General features: G+C 40.8%; 1 protein-coding gene across 3 annotated transcripts in view; it reads left to right on the forward strand.

The window, feature by feature from the left end:
• Positions 1-17,857, forward strand: part of MESR3 (misexpression suppressor of ras 3) — a 276,810-nt gene extending 258,953 nt beyond the window's left edge. For all 3 annotated transcript variants that reach the window (XM_053777167.2, XM_053777169.2, XM_053777168.2), the window contains 2 exons: positions 11,288-12,184; positions 12,500-17,857. In XM_053777167.2, coding sequence (XP_053633142.1) covers positions 11,912-12,184; positions 12,500-13,246 — 1,020 coding nt within the window. In that variant the 5' untranslated portion in view covers positions 11,288-11,911 and the 3' untranslated portion in view covers positions 13,247-17,857. The remainder of the gene's footprint in view (positions 1-11,287; positions 12,185-12,499) is intronic.
• The last annotated feature ends 7,620 nt before the right edge of the window (positions 17,858-25,477 follow it).

Raw genomic sequence — 25,477 nt, forward strand, 5'->3', positions numbered from 1 at the left:
GAGGAGGAGCTTCAAATTAAAAACTTATACCCGATTACTTAGAAAGTAGTGTAAATCTGTTTTGCGGGAACTGGTTTGTGTGGCGATGTTTGGAGGTCACCTCACCTTGAGAGCTCGACGCTGCGCCAGCAACACATTTATATGGTAATTCATCATCTTTCCAGCGCGTGTGCTGGAGACTTGCCTACTGCTGCCCAGTTCACTCATGACCCATATATATTAGGTTAATAATTAACAAGATTGAGCTGGTATTTGGTCCCCACACAGCTGGCGAGCAATAGGGTGCTGCCAATGACACAGCACTTCAACATCCCACTGCGTCTTCGCCATAAACGGAGACGACGCGGTGTGTCAGTTGTAAGTAGTGTTGTGGCGCCTTCTGTCCCTCACACCGTAAAGACTGAAACTGAAAGTTCATACAAATTACACGTATTATCGTATTAGCCCTCACCACCTGGAATATTTAACGTAGACAAATAAGCGCCTGTGTATCGAAAGTGCACGAACACCGGTGTAACCAGAGCAATGATGGTTTTAAGAGGCACGTAAGTTTCCCCGTCTTCTAATAACATGTTCATTTTTTCACTATAATCTAGTAGATTATAGTGGAAAAATGAACATGTTATTAGAAGACGGGGACTCTTACGTGCTCCTTAATGTATACATTCCACGTAAAGACTAGTCAAAGAAAAAAATGAGCTGTGTACACTCAGCCTTCACTCGTCACGCCCCGACCCACCATCATCAGGGAGTAAGGTGTCCAGGGAACGGCTTAGGCTAAAAGTTGTGGTCGAGATCACACATTTTGCTCACTTTGGTACTGACACGCTCTGCCTACACGCCCACTATCCCCCCTCATAAATTTAACTTAGCCTGACATATCCCTTATTCGAATTGTCCTGTATAATAGCACTCCCCCCCCACACACACGAAATGTGTGAGGGACTAAACAGGAGGTTTATGAGAGACTTGGTGACAGATCAAACAACGATAAGAAAGCTATAAATATATGAGCAAATGTGTTAGACCAAACAAACAGACCTGGAAACCGTCCAGTTACTGAGGAGGAAGTGCAGAACTACTGTAAAAGCTGGACATGGCGAAAGCAATGGGACCTCACGTGTCACGTAGGACAGTGAAAGTGTAAGAAGCTTTAATGGTCCCATAGCAAGAATTTTTAACGGGTTCCTCTCAGTAGATGTGCTCTTGTTCCAAGTGAATCTATCCTTCCCTTAGTCGGATCGAACTTGATTGCCTTTCATTTCCTGCCAGAAATCCTGTAAAAAAAGCACTAGTTTACGTCCCCATATTTAAAATAACGCAAACTCTGACCTACACACCATGTTCTGGAAAAAAATGCAAGGATGAGGCTAGTGGGGCAACAGAAAGAAGATTCTAAGGTCCTTAGTGAAGCACCAAAGAGAAGATTGTAAGATGATGTTAGTGGAGCAAGAGAGGAGGAGATAAGGTGGGGAAATGAGAAGATTCATGAGAAATAAACAGGATAGATTTGAGGGCGGGAAATCCTGTCTGTGATATCGAGTTCTACAACACAGAAAGAAAACATGACCAGCAGGGATGGGTGCATTATATCATTGTGGATTGTGAAAAAAAAAAAAAGCTTTCATATCTTTCTCTCTGAGCTTAATCCATAAAAACAGGCAGGAGTTTAGGGGAAACTGGTCCAGTGATTCAGATGGTACCTGAGTAGTAGCCATCAGTAGTAGTTACGAAGGAAACTTTAGAACGGAAGTGTAAAGAGTGAGGTACCACAGGGCTCCATACCGGAGCCTGAGCTGTTTGATACACGTAAATAATCATGTTGATAAGGTGGAATGTATAAAGCATGCAGCCCCAGCATGGACTTCAAGCCTGATCAAACATTAAAGCTGAAAGTCTAAATATTTTCCACTAGACTTATTCCAAAGCCGAAAGGAATGTGATATACAACAGAGACCCTCGAGGAAATGAACCTAACGTCCGTGAAGAAGAGGTAAAGTGGGTTATTGACTTCGTTATAGAATAGCAAGAAGTTTTCTGGGTAGAAAAAAAAAATCAAGAGGGGACCAGAAATAAGAGGCCACACGTAGTGGTGCCAGTAAGTCTTCCCCACTCTAGGCATATCAAATCTTGCCGTCAATGGCGTTATAGGCTCGCCTATTCCTTTGTTCGCCCTTGATGCCGGTGAGGGGCTCTTGATCTAAAGTAGTGGACATATTCTCCTTGGATCAAACCTGCATTCTTCCCATTCATCATGTACTACTTGACCCCTAAGGATTTAGTGCACCCTATGATTAAATATTCCCTAGCGCATGCGCAGAACATTTAAATGCCTTAGAGGTGCTCGCTCTCGGTGCGGAAATATGCCATCAGCCTCGCCCTCTTCTGCAATAAATATAGAGTAGTGTGGAAGTCTTGTATTTTTCTTTGTGGAGCTCCATCACACCTTGGTATCTCCTGGAGACTCTGGACAGGCTAAAGACACAGGCGGGTCCTAGGGCGGTAAGTAGTTCTTTAGTCTCGTTTCGACAGGGAAGTGCTTGCCAGGTCAACCTGTCTGTTGCTGCTGGCGGCCCACTGGCCCACATATCCATCACAGCCTGGTTGATCTGGCACCTGGTGAAGGTACTTGTCCAGTTTCCTCCTAAAGACTTCTGCACTTAGTCTCAGCAGTGTTTCTGATGATATTGCCCAGGAGACCAGCATCCAGTAAATGCCGGTTATGTTAATTTAAAGAGTCGGTGTGAGGACCAGCTGTAACCTCCCCGAGTGCATACACACGCCCCCCTAGACGTTCCAAGTACAGTAATTTTAAAATACAGTAGTGTTACCGAAACTACGCGTCTCTTATATTAACATATCTTACATTATGGTATAAATACCGAATACAATACAATACCAATATTTATTTCCTTGTAAAGCTTACAATGTGTTGTTTATATAAGATTTAAATTACAAAAATGGCTACTATCGTGCCTAGGCACTACGGGCACCAAACTATTGTTAGGGTAACGAATGATGTGGTGTCTTGGGCGTCATGCTGAGAGTAAATGGTTGATATCTCATCATTATTGGTTAATTCATATACGATATCTTTCTCGGAATGCAGTAAATACATTGCAAGATTATAAAAATACTCTCACAAATCTTTGCAAATAATGCGTATGACATAGCTATGATTAACAACGTATTACTAAAATCTGTAGACCTGCAAATACATTCCAGAATACTGCAGGTTTATAGTGTCACTGGCGGGTCAGTAAGCTGGACTGAAGTGTGGTGCCGTGAGGGAGGGGAAGGGAGAGCAACGTTCACCGAAGACTGATACTACATGGTATATTGAACCTTCAGGGTAAAAGCTAAACACAATGTGAGCCGAGGAGGAGGAGGAGGAGGAGGAGGAGGAGGAGGAGGAGGGGGAAGAGGAGGAGGAGGGGGAAGAGGAGGAGGAGGAGGACGAGGAGGAGGAGGAGGACGAGGAGGAGAGGGAGAGAGGGAGGGTGGGTGGGTATAAAAATGTTAAATTACACACACAGCAGAGCATGAGGACTCAGTGATGCAGGACACTCCTACTGCAGCAGTAGTAGTGTCCTGCATGACTGAGTCCTCATGCTCTACTTTGTTTGTGATTTAACATATCATTCCGTTCAAGAATAGAGAAGATGCTGGTAAAGGGCTCTTGATCCAAGAAGTTGACGCTGTCCTGCCTGTTGTATCAAATCTGATTCTTTCCTTCCCTTCCCTAGACACTGTATGACTCTTGCTGGTTTAGCGCTTCCCCATGGGTATTATAATTTTGGCTGGAGAAGAGTCGTGTGTTGAGGGTGGTCACTCTTATTACTGAATGAAGAAACACGTGTAGCAGAGCATGTTTTTATTGTGACAAGGTTTTGTTGTATGGCTAGAGAACCCAGGGGAAAGTTAAATATTCATATAGGCTAAGACTGTTACAAGATTTGTTTTTATGAGGGGTAGTGAGACTTGGGAACGAACTAGAAACGTTGTATCAGGCTTCTTTCACGAACTAAAATTGGATAGGGTAACACCCGAGATGATAGAGTAAATATACCAAACCGATAAAATGTGCACAAAGCAGAAACATAAACCTCAACTCCAGCAAGCGCACTCAGTTGTGTTCCGAGTTCAAAGTTGGTCTCTCACATTAGAGAGGTGGGCTGTATGTTGGGAGGTGCCGCATGTCAACTGGAGCAGGTAGTCATGCAGCAGGACAAGGCAAGGCGTGTGACAGGCTGGCATGGTGAGAGTAAAAATGCAAGGAGTGCAGGACGAATGTTTGCACCAGAGACAACAAGGAAGTGTGGCCTCAGGCCCTTGTTGCGAGGGTGACCTTGGAAACCCTTCACATGTGTGTCACAAGACAAGGTATGGAGGGAAGCAGGTTGGCGTGATGAGAGTAATAATGGAAGGTGTGTAGGAGGATGTTCTTACACGTAGTGCGTCATCAGTGTTTTTTTGACGGTCAGTAATACAAATGTTCCCTAGAAGGACATTTACAGGCATATTCTTATACAGGACTCTGCCTTAACAATACACCATTGTCAACATTCAATTGGTTAAACGATCCTCTTCTTCAACGTGCTAAGAGCACCGACCTTCTCCTTTGCTCTTATCCCCAAATATTGTATTTGTAAAACTAACAAAAATACTCTTTACCCTCTTCTTGAGGAATTACATATAGTGTGCGCACACCTGGGTACCTGTATTGGAAAACGTTTTGCCAAGAGTGGCTTTTTCAGTTCAACACAGAGATGATACATCTCCACATTAAATTGTATATCATTATTATAATGTTATTCATGTTTAGTGCTGATGCTTCTGATCACTAACCCTGCCTTCTTCTTTCTTCTCATTCACCCTCTTCTGACGCTGTTAGTGAGTGAAACTCCTTGTGTGAATACTCTTAATAATAATAATATCTCAGTGTCACCCAATACACGTTTCTCAGATGCGGCTGCAGGACAAGGTTCTCTTTCAACATCAGTCACACTAGATAAAATACGCATTTACTTCGTGAAGCATTCTCGAGGTGATTGACTAGATGCCAGTGACGGGGGCTCTTGGTCAAAAGAGATGGAGGCCTGCCCTCCCATTCCTCGGATCAAACCTGATTACCTCCCATAAGGGTTTATCGGTGCCACATGGTTATAACAGAAATCACATTGTGAAAACACCGCTGGACGTATAAGAGTGCTATCCAGCACCACCTGAGCTCATGAAAGCGCTACTCAGCGCCTGAGCGCACAAGTGTGCAACCCAGCACCACCTGGACGAATGAGACCTCTACCCAGCACCACCTGAGCTATAAGAGCATTACACCCCTCTACTTCAGGAGGAAAATAGGAAGCTGAAGCTTCGCATAGATGAGTTTGGGAGTGAGTGTGAGAAGGATTTAGCTGGTAAGGTAGGAATGGTCGCCAGCGGTGATAGTGGCAGCCGCTTTAAGTGGCAAGTGGTTCACAGTTCAGGAAGAAGGAAGATGAGAGTTAATAGAGAAGATATGAAGGTAGGAAATCGATTCTCTGTTCTCCAAGACGAGTGTACTTCAGTGGTTAGTGAGGTTGAAGGTACCACTGATTCCCCTGCTAATCAAGGTAAGAATATTTTAATAGTAAGCAATTCTCAGGTAAGATATATGGACCGTGCATTTTGTAACAGAGACAGAAAGGCCAGACAGAGTGTGTCTTCCTGGAGCTGGTGTTGGCGACATAGTCAGCAGGTTGGATAATATTATGGCAGGTAATGGGAACAAGCCCATTATCTGTCTTAGTGCTGGGGGTAATGACATTGGGAAGGGCAGGAAAGAGGAACTGCTGGATAAGTACAGGTCAGCCATAGAAGTAGTTAGGTCTAAGGGAGGGATCCCAGTCATATGTAGCATCTTGCCTAGAAAGGGAGTGGGCAATGAATGGATGTCTAGGGCAATTGGTATAAATCGCTGGCTAGACAGGTACTGCAAGGAACTTGCAATCCCATTCATTGATAACTGGGACCTATTCTTTGACAAACGTGATATGTATGCAAGGGATGGGGTTCATCTCTCTGGGGATGGAGTGGTTGCATTAGCCAATTCAATTGAGAGGGTAATTGATGACTTGTCTAGTAATTTAAACTGATAGATTATTGGTATGGGTGTTTGTGGGAAACAATCAGGCTGCAGCATTAGGGTTAAAAACAGCAGTTATTACCGGGATACCTCAGGGATATGTTTAAAAGACAATATTCAAAATAAAGCTGCTAGTAATGGCAAATCAATTGATCAACAAACAAAGAGAGATAGTAGAGGGCAACGAGTGACTAGCTCCCTTAAGGTTTACTATACAAATAGTAGGAGTCTAAGAAATAAGATAGATGAGCTAAAATTACTTGCAAGTGTAGGTAATATAGATATTACTGGTATAACAGAGACCTGGTTCAACCTGAAAGATAGAGAAATGCCTTCTGAATGCAACATACAGGGTTATAAACTATTCCACACTGATAGGGTCAACAGGAAAGGTGGTGGTGTGGCTATGTATGTCAGAAAAAATTTAAATTGTTGTCTTAGACATGATATAAGATTAGAAACATCGAACACAGAATCGGTTTGGCTTCAGTTTCTCGAGGGCCGTGACAAATTAATTTTGGGTGTGATTTATAGGCCCCCAAACCTTGATAGGGAGTGCAGTAAGCTGTTATGGGACGAAATTCATAAGGCATCTAAATATGAAAATGTTGTGATAATGGGAGATTTTAACTTTAGACAAACTGATTGGAACATTATGACAGGAAATCTTGAGTCTAGTGACTTTCTTGATACGGTTCAGGATTGCTTTTTAGAACAGGTTGTGACAGAACCAACTAGAGGAAACAATCTGCTTGACTTGGTTCTTGCCAACAAAGATTCACTAATTAATAATCTTGAGGTTAATGATGAGCTTGGGGAAAGTGATCACAAATCACTTAGTTTCAATATATCATGGAATTACCCAGATAACTGCAATCAAATCTGTCCCAGATTTTCGCTTGGCCGACTTCATGGGACTGAAAAATTACTTGGGTGGGCTAAATTGGGATGTCCTAACTATGGGTCAAGTAGGTGATCTTGGTTGCCAATATGACTTTTTCAGAGCATAGTTCTAGCTGCCCAGACAACTTTTGTTCCGAGTAGGGAAATTAGATCTAACAAAAATGATCCCAAATGGATGAACAATAGATTAAAAAATCTCATTGGTCAAAAGAGAGGCATATATAGGCGTATCAAAAGAGGGGATGGGCAGTTAAGAAATCAATATATTCAATTAAAGAGAGAAATAAAGAAAGGAATAAGAAAAGCAAAAAGAGATTGAGGCTAAGGTCGCAAGGGATTCAAAGACTAACCCAAAAGGGTTCTTTCAGGTATACAGAAGTAAGATTAGGGACAAGATTGGCCCACTTAAGAGTAACTCTAGTCAGATCACTGACAGTGATAAGGATATGTGTGAAATTCTAAATACCTACTTCCTCTCAGGAAAATACTAGCGATATTCCTGAAATAGATTACGTAGAACAGGATAATAAACTATGTACGATTGCGGTAACTAGTGACATGGTCCTCAGACAAATAGAGAAACTAAAACCTAACAAATCCCCAGGTCCTGATGAACTGTTTGCAAGGGTGTTAAAGGAATGTAAAGAGGAACTTAGCATACCTTTGGCTAATCTTTTTAACATATCACTACAAACTGGCATAGTGCCTGATAAGTGGAAAATGGCAAATGTAATACCTATTTACAAGGCAGGTGACAGGTCCTTGGCTTCGAACTATAGACCAATAAGCCTTACCTCCATAGTGGGAAAATTTATGGAATCAATAATTGCCGAAGCAATTCGTAGCCATCTTGACAGGCACAGATTGATTAATGATTCTCAACACGGTTTTACAAAGGGGCGTTCCTGTCTTACGAATTTACTAACTTTTTTCACTAAGGTGTTGAGGTAGATCATGGTAATGAATATGATATTGTGTATATGGACTTCAGTAAGGCTTTCGATAGAGTTCCACACCAGAGGCTATTGAGGAAACTTAGGGCACACGGAATAGGAGGAGAAATTTTTTCCTGGGTAGAGGCATGGCTGACAAATAGACAGCAGAGAGTTTGCATAAATGGGGAGAAATCAGAATGGGGGCACGTCACAAGCGGTGTTCCTCAGGGGTCAGTGTTGGGCCCGTTGTTGTTCACAATTTACATAAACGACATAGATGAGGGAATAAATAGCGACATAAGCAAATTTGCTGATGACACCAAAATAGGCCGTCCAATTCATTCTAATGAGGACATTAGAGCACTCCAGGATGATTTGAATAGACTGACGCAATGGTCGGAGGAGTGGCAGATGCAGTTTAATATTGACAAATGCAAAGTTCTAAATGTTGGACAGTTAAATAACCATACCACATATAAACTAAATGTAGATCTTAATACTACCGATTGCGAAAAGGATTTAGGAGTTCTGGTTAGCAGTAACCTAAAACCAAGACAACAGTGCATTAGTGTTCTCAATAAAGCTAACAATTCTTGGCTTCATATCTAGAAGTATAAATAATAGAAGTCCTCAGGTTGTTCTTCAACTCTATATATCCTTGGTTAGGCCTCATTTAGACTATGCTGTCCAGTTCTGGTCACCGTATTACAGAATGGATATAAATGCTCTAGAAAACGTACAAAGGAGGATGACAAAGATGATCCCCATGTATCAGAAATCTTCCCTGTGAGGATAGACTGAAGGCCCTGAATCTGCACTCTCTCGAAAGGCGTAGAATTAGGGGGGATATGATCGAAGTGTATAAATGGAAAACAGGAATAAATAAAGGGGATGTAAATAGTGTGCTGAAAATTTCCAGCCAAGACAGGACTCGCAGCAATGGTTTCAAGTTGGAAAAATTCAGATTCAGGAAGGATATAGGAAAGTACTGGTTTGGTAATCGAGTTGTGGATGAGTGGAACAAGCTCCCGAGTACAGTTATTGAGGCTAAAACGTTGTGTAGTTTTAAAAATAGGTTAGATAAATACATGAGTGGGTGTGGGTGGATGAGTTGGACCTGACTAGCTTGTGCTGCTGGGTCTGGTACAGTGCTCCATCCTTGAGTGGGGATGACAAGACTGGGTGGGTCATTGGAATAATCCGGGGGGGGGCATGGACCTGCTCCGCATGGGTCAGTAGGCCTGTTGCAGTGTTCCTTTTCTTATGTTATCACCTAAGCTCATGAAAACGCTACCCAGCGCTTGAGCGCACAAGAGTGCTACCCAGCACCACCTGGGCGAATGAGTGCGCTACACCAGACTCACCTAAGGGTTCAGGCGCAGCAAAACTGGAGCTAATATCTGTGCCTGAGTTCATAACCGGATCCAAACAGATGCCATGAATCATATTAACCACGATGAACCCACACGTTTCTTGTGAACCCTCCGTGGTACTGGGTAACTTGTGAACCCTCAGTGGTGCTGGGTAACTTGTGAACCCTCAGTGGTGCTGGGTAACTTGTGTACCCTCAGTATGGCTTTAAATACGTTCATCCTGTTGTACAAAACTATTACATGACCTTTCGGCTGGTTTTCCATGGTTGTCTTGCCTGTATATATATATATATATATATATATATATATATATATATATATATATATATATATATATATATATATATATATATATATATATATATATATTTATTTATTTAGTGAAGGGATTCAGGGAAACCGGTTATTTTCATATAGTCGGACTTGAGTCCTGGAAATGGGAAGTACAATGCCTGCACTTTAAAGGAGGGGTTTGGGATATTGGCAGTTTGGAGGGATATGTTGTGTATCTTTATATGTGTATGGTTCTAGACTGTTGTATTCTGAGCACCTCTGCAAAAACAGTGATAATGTGCGAGTGTGGTGAAAGTGTTGAATGATGATGAAAGTATTTTCTTTTTGGGGATTTTCTTTCTTTTTTGGGTCACCCTGCCTCGGTGGGAGACGGCCGACTTGTTGAAAAAAAAATATATATATATATATATATATATATTACACACACACACACACACACACACACACACACACACACACACATTCATATGTATATGTATTCCCCCACACGGGGGAATTGAATGATAGCTCTAGGCCTTTGGTGTGGAAATCAACAGATCATCGGGGACTTACAATGTTGCAGAAATGAGTAGGAAGCCCAAGGAGATTAGTTTGAGCAAAACGTTCCCCTGAATGAATCTGCTTGGACTTTGGGAGTGTGAAGGGTCGGTATTCGAGACTACTCATTACTTTGTGTTAGGGTCATGTACAAATTTTGAGATGATTTTTTTTCGTGTTCTTGCACGCAATTTTTAACGAAGAAATGAGCAACATAGTGTTTCCTTTGTGTTGCTTTTATTTTTCTTATTGGCTTTATAAAATAGTTAAGGTCCGATACTAGTTGTAAAAAAAGTTGAAATACATACATACATAACCCCATTACTCCTCCTAAGTACGAGTAACTTCAGCCTTATTGGAGGGAAAACTTTCAAGTTGCCGTAGTTATTGAACTCAAGAGTGCAACCTTTGACATGTAGGAATCGAGGAACACTGCAGTAAGTCTTCTGGCTTTCATTGCTCTGCGGAAATCTCCCACTTAGGCTGACAGATTTATTACCTCATTTATGAAACCCATCCTTCGATGGAATATGATAAGGAAACTTGCTTCTAGCAAACAAAAGGCAGCCGCACACCGCGGGTGAACATAACTGATAAATCACGACGCCACCAGGCAGGCGACAGGGGAAAGGATTTTTCTCAGTTGGTATTGTTCTTCATAGCTTAAGTGCTCGCTTTTAATCTACTCTTACATACAATTTTTATTTTCAGATTACTAAACCGGCATCTCCTGTTAAAACTTATTTTCAGTAATTTCTAAATAGAATAGCTGTAATTCGCTAAAGAAGAAGTAATATAGTTGCCTTTTTACAGAGTTATACCACGTTAACTACTGTAAAACTACCGATAGTTCAGAGTAGATTTTAATAATATTTTATCATACTGTAAATGTGGCTAGGCGGAGTATTGATTTCGAAAGTCAGTTTCGTTTTTAATCTCCCATAATTTGTGTTCACCTAGTCGAGTTTGTAAAGGTTTAATGCCAGCATGTGCGTGTAGGATAACCTGAGTCACCTTGCACTAATGATAGCGATGGATATTGTGTGTACCACAGCGTACCTGCGGGCATAATATTCTTCTATGTTTACTCCCTGACTCATGACGCTCTCTTCTCTTTACAGAGTCCCATTGGCTCTTCAGCTGTGACGTAGCTGTACTACGGGCCACTGATTGCGTAGAAACTGTGACATCAGGCTCTGATTCTGTCATTGGCTTAATATATGAGTGACGTAGTGCAGTGGAAAGCTGACTGCCTGCTTACTGGCCAAGAGCTAGTGACGTCACAGGGCTTACACGTCTCAGGAACTCTGCTTTTCTTTCATTGAGAGCAAGTCGTCGGGATAGCGAACATCTGAACGTGGACGCTTGAGACACTGCTTTAGGTGGGTTCGTATACCGGACTCTGCGGAGGGTACACAGCCATCGGTTTAACAAGGAAAATACTTTGATAATTTACATACATCTTAGTGAAAAACAAGAAGACCCGTTGTATGCATCTGTGAAATGTTAATATGAAATTAACTATCAATGAAGTTGGAAGTGGATAGTGAAGAGATTAAAGCAGTGTGGTGTAAGGCCCATAGTTTTATTACCGGCGCATAGTCTTCTGGAAAAAATGAGAAGGTAGAGTGCACTACCTCACAGCTCGAGAATTCCTGTGTGGTGCTTGCCGTGTGTAAGCAAGAAGGTGCAGCAGAAAGTGAAGCTGGAGTGGAGGGCAGGAGACGCGCTGTGGTGGGTGTAGGATGTGCCAGGGGAGTCAGGAGTGCTCCGGGCGGTGTGACAAGTACAGTAGCAATTCACACAGAAACAGCATGACGATGGGCGGCGTAAGGGGCGGCTCCACACTCAACGAGGTGGGTGTGGCCAGACACGTGCCACACTACGCCTCCACGCCTCACCTATTCGTCTACCAGGCCGCAGAGGACGAGGAAGAGGTTGATCTTGCTCCAAAAGAGGGCAAAGAGCCCATTTATTCCTCCGCCATAGATATTCGCAAAGTTGCTGCTTCTAAGGAGGTTAGATTTTTATAGCTGGTACTTTTAATATATTTTTATGCACTTGTCATGAAAAAAATGCTAATGCATTATACTATTTTTTATTGCAAGTAATGAATGCAACAAAATCATACCTGTAACAAATTAAAAGAAGCCTAGATATTAAAAATGAAAGCTGGATGATTTTTTTTTTAATTTCCAATAAAAATTCTCTTAATTTCTAATTTGTGAGTTTGTGATTCGCAAGTAACAACCCTCGTGGGTACCGTTATCATAGCTTTGTTCAGATAACTTCGTTTTTAATATTGTGTTGACTGAAGCTGGTTAATTTTACAGGCTGAGGCGATACGATGCATCAACGAGAAGTACGACTCTCTGCGAGCACTGACAGACCGGAGGGAGGAGGCAGAAGACCCCTTGGCTGTTACAGATGAAGATGTGTCACGGATCGAGACATTCTTCCGTGGGCACAAGACGCAGTTATGGGTGTGTCGCACACTGGCCAACCTGTACATCGAAGGTGGGGCAGGCGCTACCCACGGCACATGGGAACTCAAGTACACTGGAGTACCTATCCTGCTCCTAGACCAGGGAGAGACGCGCTCCCGTGACAAACGGCGTCTTCAACTCATATTGGCAGAGAAGGGAACAGGATTTGCTCTCTGGAGGGATGTTGTCGATAATCTGACGTCATACCGTGCACAAGAACCACAGTTCCATACCCTCTACCTGTCTTCTGATCACCGCCGGCGTATGGGCTTCTCTTTCAACGACGGACGAGCCGCATGTGAATTCCACAGTCACATCGAACGTCTCACGGCTGATCCGGCCAACATCTCTCTCTCTGGTCCAGGCAAGAAGAAGAATAAGGCGAAAGAAAAAGTTTCAAAGTACAAAGCACCAAAGAAAACAGATATTTCCTCTCCATGCAATTTTCAGCACGTGACCACCGTCGACGCCTGCGACAAAGCGAGATTCTTCTCCCTTCAGGCGTTCTCAAAGGTCAAGGCCAGCACGCCACCACCTGTCAAACCTCATACAGTAGTGGAGCGGCCAGCTGACACCGTAGAAACCAAGGAGTAGGGAGAGACCTTTCCATTTGTTGAACTACCTAAGTGATGTGTTTAAACATTTGTTTGTGATAACTTTGAGCAGTCAGAACGCTGACAGACATTACTGAGAGTGGGTAGGTGGCCCTTTCCACCACTAAACGTGCCAACGTATACCTCTAGCTTGACCTGTACTGGTGCAGAATTAGTATATTGCCAGTGCACGAGTGAAGTGGTATTGATAGAGCAGGACGGTATTAATGAAACATTATTGCATTAGTAAGTGGAGTAGAGAATATTAGGTACAGTATACCCTACTTGAAAGGAGCAGGAGAAACTGTGTAAACTCGAATAAGGACCGATGAACTGGGTTATCCCACTATGACGCCATCATTCCGCCTGCAGTGCTGTGACTCGCCCAGCAGCAGCTTAGCCTGCTCAGCACCCGAGTATTACTGCACGACTACAAGAAGAATACGCAGCTCTTCAAGTGTCGTGATTTAACTGAAAAGAGAAAACTGTGAAACCATGCAGTGATGATTTCATAATTCAAGAGATTTTTAGTGTGTAAATATTTAGATAGAGAATTATGAACAGTGGTTATGTGGCCATGAAACTTTTATATAATATTAGAAAGTTCCTAAATAAAATTTTACTTTCAAACTGTATGTGCCATGAATGACACAGATTATAGAACAGTTTTGTGTGTTTGATTTTGCATGGAGATGAGTGATCAGAAATTGTCAAATCATTTTGAGATGGAACAGAAGGCTACACCGTTTTTATCACGGAATAATTTGAAACTTTAAACAAATACGTTAATAGTTTTTAAAGATCATTATTTGAGAAACTAATAGTCGGACATAGATTTAAAATCATACTTCAGTTAAGACTAGGCCGCACCTGGTCTTGTTACAGCAGCAGAAAATTAGCCTTATAATAATGATAGAGCTTTCATTTTCTGCTGCGCATGTAGGTTACAGCCTTGGCAAAAGGCGCATAAGGACACGTAATACAGAGCCAGCTTTTATTTTAGACGTTACGCTTAGGAAACATGATTAAGTCCTGTTCTACATTGAGTCTTTATGCCCACTATTTGGTTTGTTGCCCCAATCACCAGGGATGAAGGTGTACCATCTTACTCTTGATCACTAGCAGGGCTACCTACTCCCCTTCGTTCATTCAGCATCAGTTAAGGTATCTGAATTCCTGCTTTGCTTTCCATTCAGTGTTGAGATGCATAAAGCTATAGGAGGGTGCCAAAACTGATCAAGATTTTTATATTTTATACATTTTGGGGATGTATTTGCTGAACTTAACTGTGTAAATCAGTTGCATATTCAATCTAGAGATGTATCGGATATGCGCATCCGTGGAACATCCGCACAATTTCTTACATCCGCATCTGCGTCCCCATTTTACTGTAAACAGATGTCCGCATATGCATCCGAATCCGAATCCGCATCAACATCCGCACAATTTCTTATATCCGCATACGCGAAATGTGTCATCCTCATACACATCGCATCCACGGATATCTAAATTTTCACATCCGACAAATCTCTGATTATTCACCAGAGATAAATTCCTGTCATATCAAGCTGATTTTTGCAAATTGTTGCCTGATACCGAGAATTATTTTGCTGTAACTGAAACAGTTGCATATACATTTTTATACTCTTCAAATAACGCTAAACTCGTGTGAGTCATATTCAGCGCTCGACATTTGCATAAAAGTCATTAAACTACCTATGAACACGTTCTGTAAAATCACATAGAATATAACGTATAAAAAATTATATGACTGCGTTAATCTTTTATTATCTCATTCTTATCCCTGGGTCCGCCAAAGGATGTAGGTGACAGTTGGTCGGGGTACATAAGTGTCAACATTGTCTTCAGGAGACTTGAAATGTTCGTTTATTTAATGTTCGAGTTGAACTCCACATCTGTGATTGTTGCTGATATACCCAGTAAACTTGATAGTGGTGTGCATTTTTAGTTTAACATTAATCTGAAGTTCATTATTAATTAGAATGTTACAATTCATGTACATGTAACTGGTATTAACATTAACCAAAGTACCTTATTTGCCGAAGGCTCTAAGCGAACATTACTTATGCAGTAGGTGTGGTGGTCACGGGTCGATGCCAAGGTCAGGGTGAATCAGGCAGAGGACCGGACGCAGGGGATGCTGGCATCTCGCCAGAGCATCCCGAGGAGATGAGTTTGTCCACACTACCACGTTTTCAAACTCGTCGGACTTCAACGAACTACAGTCTGTTCATGGTTGAGGTTCTATACACAGAGGTGCATCTCTCATATATATATATATATATATATATATATATATATATATATATATATATATATATATATAATCACTACGAAAGCAAAAGACTTGGCAGACGATGCAACATCCCCCCAATGAAAAGCAGGGGTGTCACTAGCACGTTAAGAGACCATACAATAAGTGTCAGGGGCCCGAGACTGTTCAACTGCCTCCCAGCATACATAAGGGGGATTACCAACAGACCCCTGGCAGTCTTCAAGCTGGCACTGGACAAGCGCCTAAAGTCGGTTCCTGACCAGCCGGGCTGTGGCTCGTACGTTGGTTTGCGTGCAGCCAGCAACAACAGCCTGGTTGATCAGGCTCTGATCCACCAGGAGGCCTGGTCACAGACCGGGCCGCGGGGGCGTTGACCCCCGGAACTCGCTCCAGGTATATATATATATATATATATATATATATATATATATATATATATATATATATATATATATATATATATATATATACATATACAAACACTTGTCAGTCCTCAATAATAGCCCACATGGAGGCAGAAACACAAAAGATTAATTGGACTGCATATTTCGACTCCCTGCAGGGGGTCCTCTTCGGCAGATACACAAATGAAAGAACATGAATTTACAGGAAGGTTGCGCCTCTCAGTCGTGCAGGTGGGCATGGATCGTCAGGTCAGCGCGTGGGAGTAGTCAGGGAGTGTGATAACAGGTTGAAGTAGGTGACTGGAACCAACCTTAAAATTTTACCAAGTAATTCCTCTGTACTATGTATTAGGTTGGGTACTGGTATGTACTTCTTAAGGGCAAATTTTTAAATAAGGTATGGTTTCCATTGTCCCTGTGAGATATTAAAATTAGGTGTGGTAGCTATAAGAGCAGATTCTATGATTTTACGTTGTAGTTTGTAGCTGCAGTGCGATATGCGTTTGATGCTGGCAACTTCCTAATGAATATTGTGTTTGTTGTTACTAACATTTTGAAAAACGGCTGAATTCTCCTGTCCATAATATATGAACCCTCTGGTGTTCAGTGATGATCCTATTACATGGCATTCGGCCTGTCTGCCCAATGTATACTTGCAATTAATTTTTTTAGTTTTTCTCTATATGGGTTATTATTGAGAGAAAGCGCACGCGTGTACACACACACACACACACGTGTTTGTGTGTGCTGAAAGTTTAAAAATGATTTCAAGATTCAAGATGTTAACTGGTGTACAGATGACATGCAGCCTTGATGACCCTCGTATTGGTCGATAAGTTTCAAACTCAATAAACCATCTCCTTCATGGCTAACTTAAGATCCAGCTGTTGAGTGCAAGTTACTTCGGTAACCAACCACGCTTCAATAAATGTTAATTTCGTGAACTGAAAGCGTAATAGCTACATGAGGCGCTGTATTTTGGTTTCAAGTTTGTGACATTCCTTGGAACTACGTCAGTCAGGTATAAAACAAGTTGTACTTAACTGTTAGCAGACGACTAATGTGAGCTGTTATTTTGTTTAGTTTTTTTTTATACATTGAAAGATTCTTTATTACAATGTACAGTTACATCAAGCCTATGTTAGTAAGTTGCAAGAACTATGAGATAATTGTTATATTAGTAAAAAAAAAAAAAAACTATGGCCACAAGTAAGAGCTAACAGATTCTTAATATTGCCTGAAAAGGCCCCATAAATTATTTATGCTATTTTTCTTCAGTTTGCGATCATTGCACATTTGACATTCCTCATCATAATACTCTCATAATTGTAAGCAAATGGCTTTGCGCCAACAAATGGTGGTAAAAAGGCACTTTTAGAAAAGAAACTTTATATTAATACAATGTTTCACTCAGTAAGGGCTTTATGAATTACAGGGAATACATATAAATAGTGGTATAAATAAAACAAAGCACATATGTTTCTGCCTGGTCAGGTCAAGTGCTATGTGGCTTGCAGAAGTAAAGTTGCGGTAATGGTATTATATACATGTTTTTATGTAATCCATGTCCTTAATTTAGTTCCCAGTGGGTGAAACGTCATATTAGTATTAGGTTTCTTAGCTGAGAGTGTTTTCTTACCACAATATAGTAATTACTGCAATTGGAGAACCTTTGGTCCAATATTTAAGGTTTAAAGCAAGAGTTTTATATGCATTTTTATTTTATAAGAGTTCTAAGATTTTTATATTTTTAATAAATATGTAATATAAAAGTAATTTCCTTGTGTAATTCATTCTGCAGCTTACATATATTTATGTGTAATAACACTGAGCATAAATATTTGTTAAACTCTTTACTTCAAGCAGCTTTCATATCCTAGTGTACAGTGTAAATAAACTGTATAAATAAATACTGTATTTTTTAATTTTCCAGACGGTGGTATTTTATTTTGGATTTGTTAACCTACACAAACTTTAAATAATACACAAAATATCACCCAATTGCATATGATCAAACACCAGTGAAATACAGTACTGTTGGTCAAACACCAGTGAAATACAGTACTGTTGGTCAAACACTAGTGAAATATTTGCATCACAATTTTTAGAAACGTTAACAGTCTGAATGTTATATTTACTACCTGAATTTGATACCTTTCTACTCTTGAGGATCACTTGGCCAAGGGCTGCTCCTTGGTACTAATGAAGGGCTCTTTATGCAAGAAATTGGACTAGTCTTTCCCCTTCATCAGAAAGACCCTCATTGTCTCCCATTCCGCCAGACCCAGTATGACCCATACGGAATTAGCGCTTCCCCTAAATTAAAAAATGTCAACCTTTGAGGACTAGATGACTAGATATCCTTCACCCCTCAAGGGGAGGTTCCTTGACACTGGTGAGGGGCTCTTGATTATATGAATTAAAGTTGTCCTCCATTTATCTGAGTGAAACTTGATTGTCTCCCATTCCTCAGGCGCTAGATGACCCTTACAGGTTTATTATTATTATTATAATCATAAAGAAGCGCTAAGCCACAAGGACTATACAGCCCTTACAGGTTTAGCAGTTCCCCTAAATAATATGTAATAATCTTCGTGTGACCAGGTAGGATTTTTCCCAGATGTATCCTCCCTTTCCTTGGATCGAGCCTGATTGTCTTCCATTTACCCAAGGCATTGTTTGACTCCTTATGGGTACAGCACTCCCCATGAATGTAATAATAATTCCCCAGATGTCAAAGACATCGGAAATTGCTCCCAGTTACTAAAAAGGGACCCTTATGGTTTTAGCATTTCTTTTTGTGAATAATTAACATCTGAAAAATCGAGTAGTTGATTACTGTGCTGCAAATAAATGTATCAACGCTGAGGATCTTTATCTCCCAGCAGACACTAGGGAGATGCCAGGGAAATGCCTCCCATTCCTTGGATCAGATCTGATTACCTTCTGTTCCCCAGGCACTGTACGACCCTTATGGGTTTAGCATTTCCTCATGATGATGATGGCACTGAACAAGATGGTATAGAGATTCTTGAAACTTTACAGTTTTGCTCGACTTTTCTCTGCTTGCTTAAGTCCCTGATAACGTGGTCAATTGCCCCTCAAGGGGCAATTGACCATGTTACCAGGCTGTTGATCCATGGAACTGGGCTAGTCTTCCTCTTCAAACCTGATTGCCTCCCATTACTAAGTAGGTGTATGACCCCTACAGATGTAGCGCTTACCCCTAAATACAATAATAATGTGGCCAATTATCCCTTTCATCCCTTCCATAGAGGTGCCTTGAGGCTGACGAAGGTCTCTTGATCCAAGTAATTGAAGCTACCCTCCCATTCCTTGGATTAAACCTGATTACCTTCCATTACTTGGATCAAACTTGGAATAATATCTAGTTTAGGGCTCCTGGTTAATCCTTTATTTTTAGTTTTATAATACAAGCAATCTTTCCATAGCCAGGCAAAAATAGTTATGGTTTGTGCAATTTGTTTTTTTGGGGGAGAGGGGGGGGGGGCGAGATATTAGGAACAAAAATATTTGTTTATGGGAGGTTAAATGTACGTATTTGGTAAAATAATGGGTTGAAGAGTCAGTCAGAGAGGTCTGAAGTAAACACTTCCAAAGCTCCAAGAAGATATAAACCAAGTTTTCCAATGGGCAACAGAGAACAATATGATGTTCAATGAAGATAAATTCCAACTACAGTGGACCCCCGGTTAACGATATTTTTTCACTCCATAAGTATGTTCAGGTGCCAGTACTGACCGAATTTATTCCCATAAGGAATATTGTGAAGTAGATTAGTCCATTTCAGACCCCCAAACATACACGTACAAGCGCACTTACATAAATACACTAACATAATTGGTCGCATTCGGAGGTAATCGTTATGCGGGGGTCCACTGTACTCTGTTATGGAAAACTGGAGGAAATAATAACTAGGACTGAGGATACTACAAACTCTAAACACACAATAGAGCGGAAAAGTAATATGAGGGACCTGGGTGTAGTAATGTTCGAAGACCTCACCTTCAAGGACCACAACAATGTCACTACCACATCTGCGAGAAAACTGATAGGATGGATAATGAGAACATTCAAGACGAGATACTAAGCCAGTGATGATCCTTTTTAAATCACTTATTCTCTCTAGGCTGGAATACTGCTGTACATTAACATCCCCATTCAAGGCAGGTGAAATTTCAGAACTAGAGAATGTACAGAGAACCTTTACTGCACGTATAAGTTCCATCAAACACTTTAACTACTGGGAGTGCCTGGAAGCACTTGATTTGTACTCACTTGAGCACAAGTGAGAGAGATATATCATAATCTACACCTGGAAGATTCTGGAGGGACTGGTCCCTAATATGCACACAGCAATCACTCCACACGAAAGCAAAAGACTTGGCAAGTGATGCAACATACCCCAGTGAAAAGTAGGGGCATCACTGGTACACTAAGAGAAAATGCAATAAGTGTCCGGGGCCCAAGACTGTTCAACAGCCTCCCACCAGCAATAAGGGGCATTACTGGTAGACGTCTGGTTGTCTTCAAGAGGGAGTTGGACAGATACCTAAAGACGGTGCCGAATCAGCCGGGCTGTGGTTCGTATGTTGGATTGTGTACAGCCAGCAGTAACAGCCTCATTGATCAGGCCCTGATCCACCGGGAGGCCTGGCCGTGGACCGGGTCGCGGGGCGTTGATCCCCGGAATGCCCTCCAGGTAGACTCCAGGTATACCAACACTAGAACAGTCTTCTGAGTGTAATACATATGAATCGACCTTTTTTCGCCATGAGTAACGTACTGGACAAAATGAATGTGCATTACAGCTACAAAGTAAACGTAAGTACTGTACCAGTACTGATTAATTACATAATGGGTTGAAGTTCATTATGCTGGGTTGGGTTACGTTAGGTAAGGCTGGGTTTGATTGGACTGGGTTACTTTGGGTTAAGTTTGGTTAGTCTATATATTAGGTTACATTAGATTAGCAGTAATAGTTAAAATGTTTCTTTTTGTTGTTGTTTATTGTCAAGTCAGATTATACCAAAACCTTTTTTCCTCTTTATTTTTGTTTATTGTGAAGTCAGATTATACAAAAAAAAAAAAAAATGAGTTTTTTTTCCAGTTTGCAAAAAACTGAAACTACTTCCAAGGCACAATACGATAAACGTTGGGCAGTTTCAGTTATAAATTTTTACAAAACTCAAGAGCCTCCTGAACTAAATATTTACCCAAATGTGATTACCTCCCATTACTTAGAATTTAATTACTTCTCAGTCCTTCGACTGTAATTACTGTAACTAGTACCACTCACTCTACTGAACTTAGAGTTAATCTTATTATGGTTTTCATTATGAATTGAGTAAATTTTAAATATAGTACGGTTGACCCCCGCCTTACGAATGCATCACGTTACGTTAAAACCGCCATACGAAGCATTTGAACGCAAAAATTTTGCCTCGTCTTACGTGATTCATCCGGGACGCGTCCCACGTGTGGCCTCAGCGCCAATGTTTACAAGTCAGCCAGTGCGGTAGCATCTACGCATACATTCGGTACATTTCACATTATCCCAGTGTTTTTAGTGCTTGTAACTGAAAAATAAGTCACCATGTACCCCAAGAAAGCTTCTAGTGCCATCCCTATGGTAAAAAGGGCGAGAATTAGTATGGAATTGAAAAAAGAGATTAAGGAAATGTGTGCAAAGTGGGTTGAACTGCAAACCTTTACGGATGAAAATCACCCTGACACAGCTACTGCAAGCCGTGTTGGCAACCTGCACAATGACAATGTTACAGCCCATTTTAGGAAAGTCTTAAAAGGAACGGAAGGTACAGAGCTCTATGGACAGACTTGTTGTGCGACAGAGGTCCAGTGGCTCTCAAGCTGGTCCTAGTGACATTAAAAGAAGAAGGGAAGTAACCCTGGAAAAGGACTTGCTACCTCAAGTCCTAATGGAAGGGAATTCCCCTTCTAAACAATAACATCCACACTCTCCCCTCCTCCTATCCCATCAATCATCACCAGATCTTCAATAAAGGTAAGTGTCATGTATTCTATTCTTAGTAGAGTAGTAATTGTGCATGTCTTCTTCAGCTTGTGTGTATTAAAATTAATATTTCATGTGGTAAAAAAATTTTTTTTTTCATACTTTGGAGTGTCAGGAACAGATTAATTTGATTTCCATTATTTCTTATGGGGAAAATTAATTCGGCTAACGATAATTTTGGCTTACGATGAGCTCTCAGGAACGGATTAATATCGTAAGGCAGAGTTCCACTGTATAGACTAAGTTTTTGCCCTGAGATGCTGTGAATTTTTGGGCCTTCAGTGTATCTGTATGTCCTATGCAGTATACTAAAATTTAGATTAGTATCTGAATTTGTATTTGACCGACATTAATAACCTCCACAAATGCTATAGCAAACTGCCTTACTAAATTATTATTATTATAATCATAATTAAGCACTAAACCTATCTTATTAAAATCTCCAACAAATTATCCTTGCAAAAATTCCACTAGGTACTTAAGACATTGTAAGGCTGCCTGAAATGCTCTGCATAACCCTTGGCTTTCTATAAAGTATGCCAATAATATCACCTTTTCTGTAGCGACTGGATACTATTCTTTACAGATATAAAGTTTATTTTATTTTATTACGTCCCATTCAAAGGGCAGGATGATCTCAACGAGTTCAGCGCTTCTCTGTTATTAATATCCTCAATATGCCAGTCAAAATAATGTTAAATGGTCATGATTTTTTTAAATATAACAATTCGTGAGACTTAATTATAGTAAACAAATTACAGTGTTGTTTTGTTGCTGTTTTGTTTTTAAGAGGAAAATGCTAAACCATATGACTGAGCCATATACGTGCATTGTGTGAAGAATGTGGGAAGTAATCAGGTTCAGTCCGAGGAAGGGAAGAAGGGGGTCCAGTTCCATTGATCAAGAGCTCAGTGTCATCAGCATCAAGGCACTTTCCTGTGAAGGGATGGTTGAAGGGTTACCCAAGGAAGTTAGTACAGTATATGGTACATGTAGTACATACCATCACCTGGTCTCTAGCTGCCTTTCCAAAGTTAAAGCTGTTTCTTGATGCCAGTGAGAGACTCTTGATCAAAGGAATTAGACCTATCCTTCCCTTCCTTGGATCGAATCTGGTTTCCTCCTATTCCCTCAGGCACTGTATGATCCCTATGGGTTTAGCAATGAATAATAATAATGCTAATAATAATTACACCAACAACAACAATAATATAATAATAATAATAATAATAATAATAATAATAATAATAATAATAATAATAATACGTAATAATAATAATATCTGGAGTCAGACAAATCCCTTGCTCTTAAGAATTCTAAAATTATATAACACTAGCCAACTAAATTTAACTTTTTATCCAGTTCAGAACCCAAATTGGTTGTTGTACTCTAATTTTGATGTGCTGATAACGAATCTCGGCTTGTTTAGTCTGTCACGTACGACTTTTTGGAATTTCATGATCAATATTTTGGGTAAGGTTGAAGAACCACATGATATGTTACTTAACCCATAGGTATTATCTTACGCATAGATATTAAGTGTGGTGCATGCAGTGACTATCTTTTTATTAACACACCAGCTGTCTCCCACTGAGGTAAAGTGACCCAAAAAATAAATACTTTCACCATCACTCACTCCATCACTGTCTTGCCAGAGAGGGCCCCAATACTGCAGTTCAAAACTGGAATTATCCCCATCCCTTCTTCAGAGTGCAGGTACATACTGCACTTGCCACCTCCAAGACTCAAGTCTGGCTAACCGGTTTCCCTGAATCTCTTCATAAATGTTACTTTGCTCACACTTCAACAGCACGTCAAGTTATAACAACGCTTGTCTCAACTCACCCCTAACATTCTCATACATACTTGCTGGATGTCTAAGCCCCTTACACTCAAACCCTCCTTGACCCCACCCTCCTTCCAACATTTCATAGGATGACCACTACAGATTTATGTGCCCTCCAAGTCATCCTATTTTGTTCAATCTTCTCTAAATGTCCAAACCATGTCAACAACCCCCTTAAGCCCTCTGGATAATACTTTTAATATTTTCGCACCTAATCTCCAAGCTATGAATTCTTTGCATAACATTCACACCACACATTGCCCTCAGACAAGACATATCCACTGCCTCCAGCCTCCTCCTTGCTGCAGCATTCACAACCTGTGCTTCACACCCATACGAAAGCATTGGTACCACTATACTCTCATACATTCCAATTTTTACCTCCATGGATAACGTTGTCTCCACAGATGTCTCAATCCACCACTCGCCTATGATTCACCTCATCTTTGATAGACTCGTATGCTGACAAGTCCACTCCCAAATATCTGAATACATTCACTTCCTCCATACTCACTCCCTCCATTTTGATATTGTCTTTCATTGCTAAATTTTTTGTTACCCTCATCACCTTACTCTTTCATATGTTCACTTTTAATTTCCTTCTTTTCCATACCTACCGAAATTCGTCCATCAACCTTTGCAACTTCTCTTCGTATTCTCCCAAAAAGCACAATGTCGTCAGCAAAATGCAACTGTGGCAACTCCTATTTTGTGTTAGATTCTTTATCTTCCATTAACACACCTCTCCCCAACACCCTTGCATTCTCCTCTCTTACAAGCCCATCTATAACTTTATTAAACCATGGTGACATCACGCATCCCTGTCTAAGGTCTACTTTTGCTGGGAAATAATCTCCCACTCTCCTACATACCCTAACCAGAGCCTCACTATCCTTGTAAAAACATTTAAATGCTTTCAGTAACCTACCATCAATTACATACACTTGCCACATTGCTCCCCTATCCACCCTAACATATGCCTTTTCCAAATAAATATATTTTTGAGTAAGTATCAGTATTTACAGGCATGCTGCATTTTGATTACTGGTAATGTACAGGTGCTGTGCTGTATACTACAATTTAAACTGTGCAATATGAAAACCATGTTTAAAGATGACTATTACAAACTACAGTACAGTATTCTCGACACTGAATCATTATAACAGTATTATTGCAGTGTTATTACATTCATGTGGAAATGCAAAAACTTATAAGGCTCATACAGTACCTGTTGCATAGGAAGTTAATTAGGTTTGACTTAAGGAAAGAGTACCTCCAATTCCTTGGATCAAAAGCCTGGTAGGCAACACACTCCTCACACACTGAGTGTCCATGTTCAATCCCTGGCAAAGGTGGAAACACTGGGCGTGTATAGGTGGGAGACGGCTGACTCGCTGAGAAAAAAAAAAATGTACAAGGTATACACCCCTAGTTGACATCAATGACATACTACTATATAGAAAGCCACTTGTTATGCTGAAGCATTTTGGGGAAATTAGGTCAGTTTTGTCCCAGGATGTGACCCACACTAGTCGACTAACACCCAGGTACCCATTTTATGCTGATGGGTGAACAGGGACAGCAGGTGTCTTATGGAAACAAGTCCCTAATGTTTTCCAGCCGTACCAGAG

The sequence above is a fragment of the Cherax quadricarinatus genome, chromosome 21 (genome assembly GCF_038502225.1).
Source record: "Cherax quadricarinatus isolate ZL_2023a chromosome 21, ASM3850222v1, whole genome shotgun sequence".
Classification (NCBI taxonomy): Eukaryota; Metazoa; Arthropoda; class Malacostraca; order Decapoda; family Parastacidae; genus Cherax; species Cherax quadricarinatus.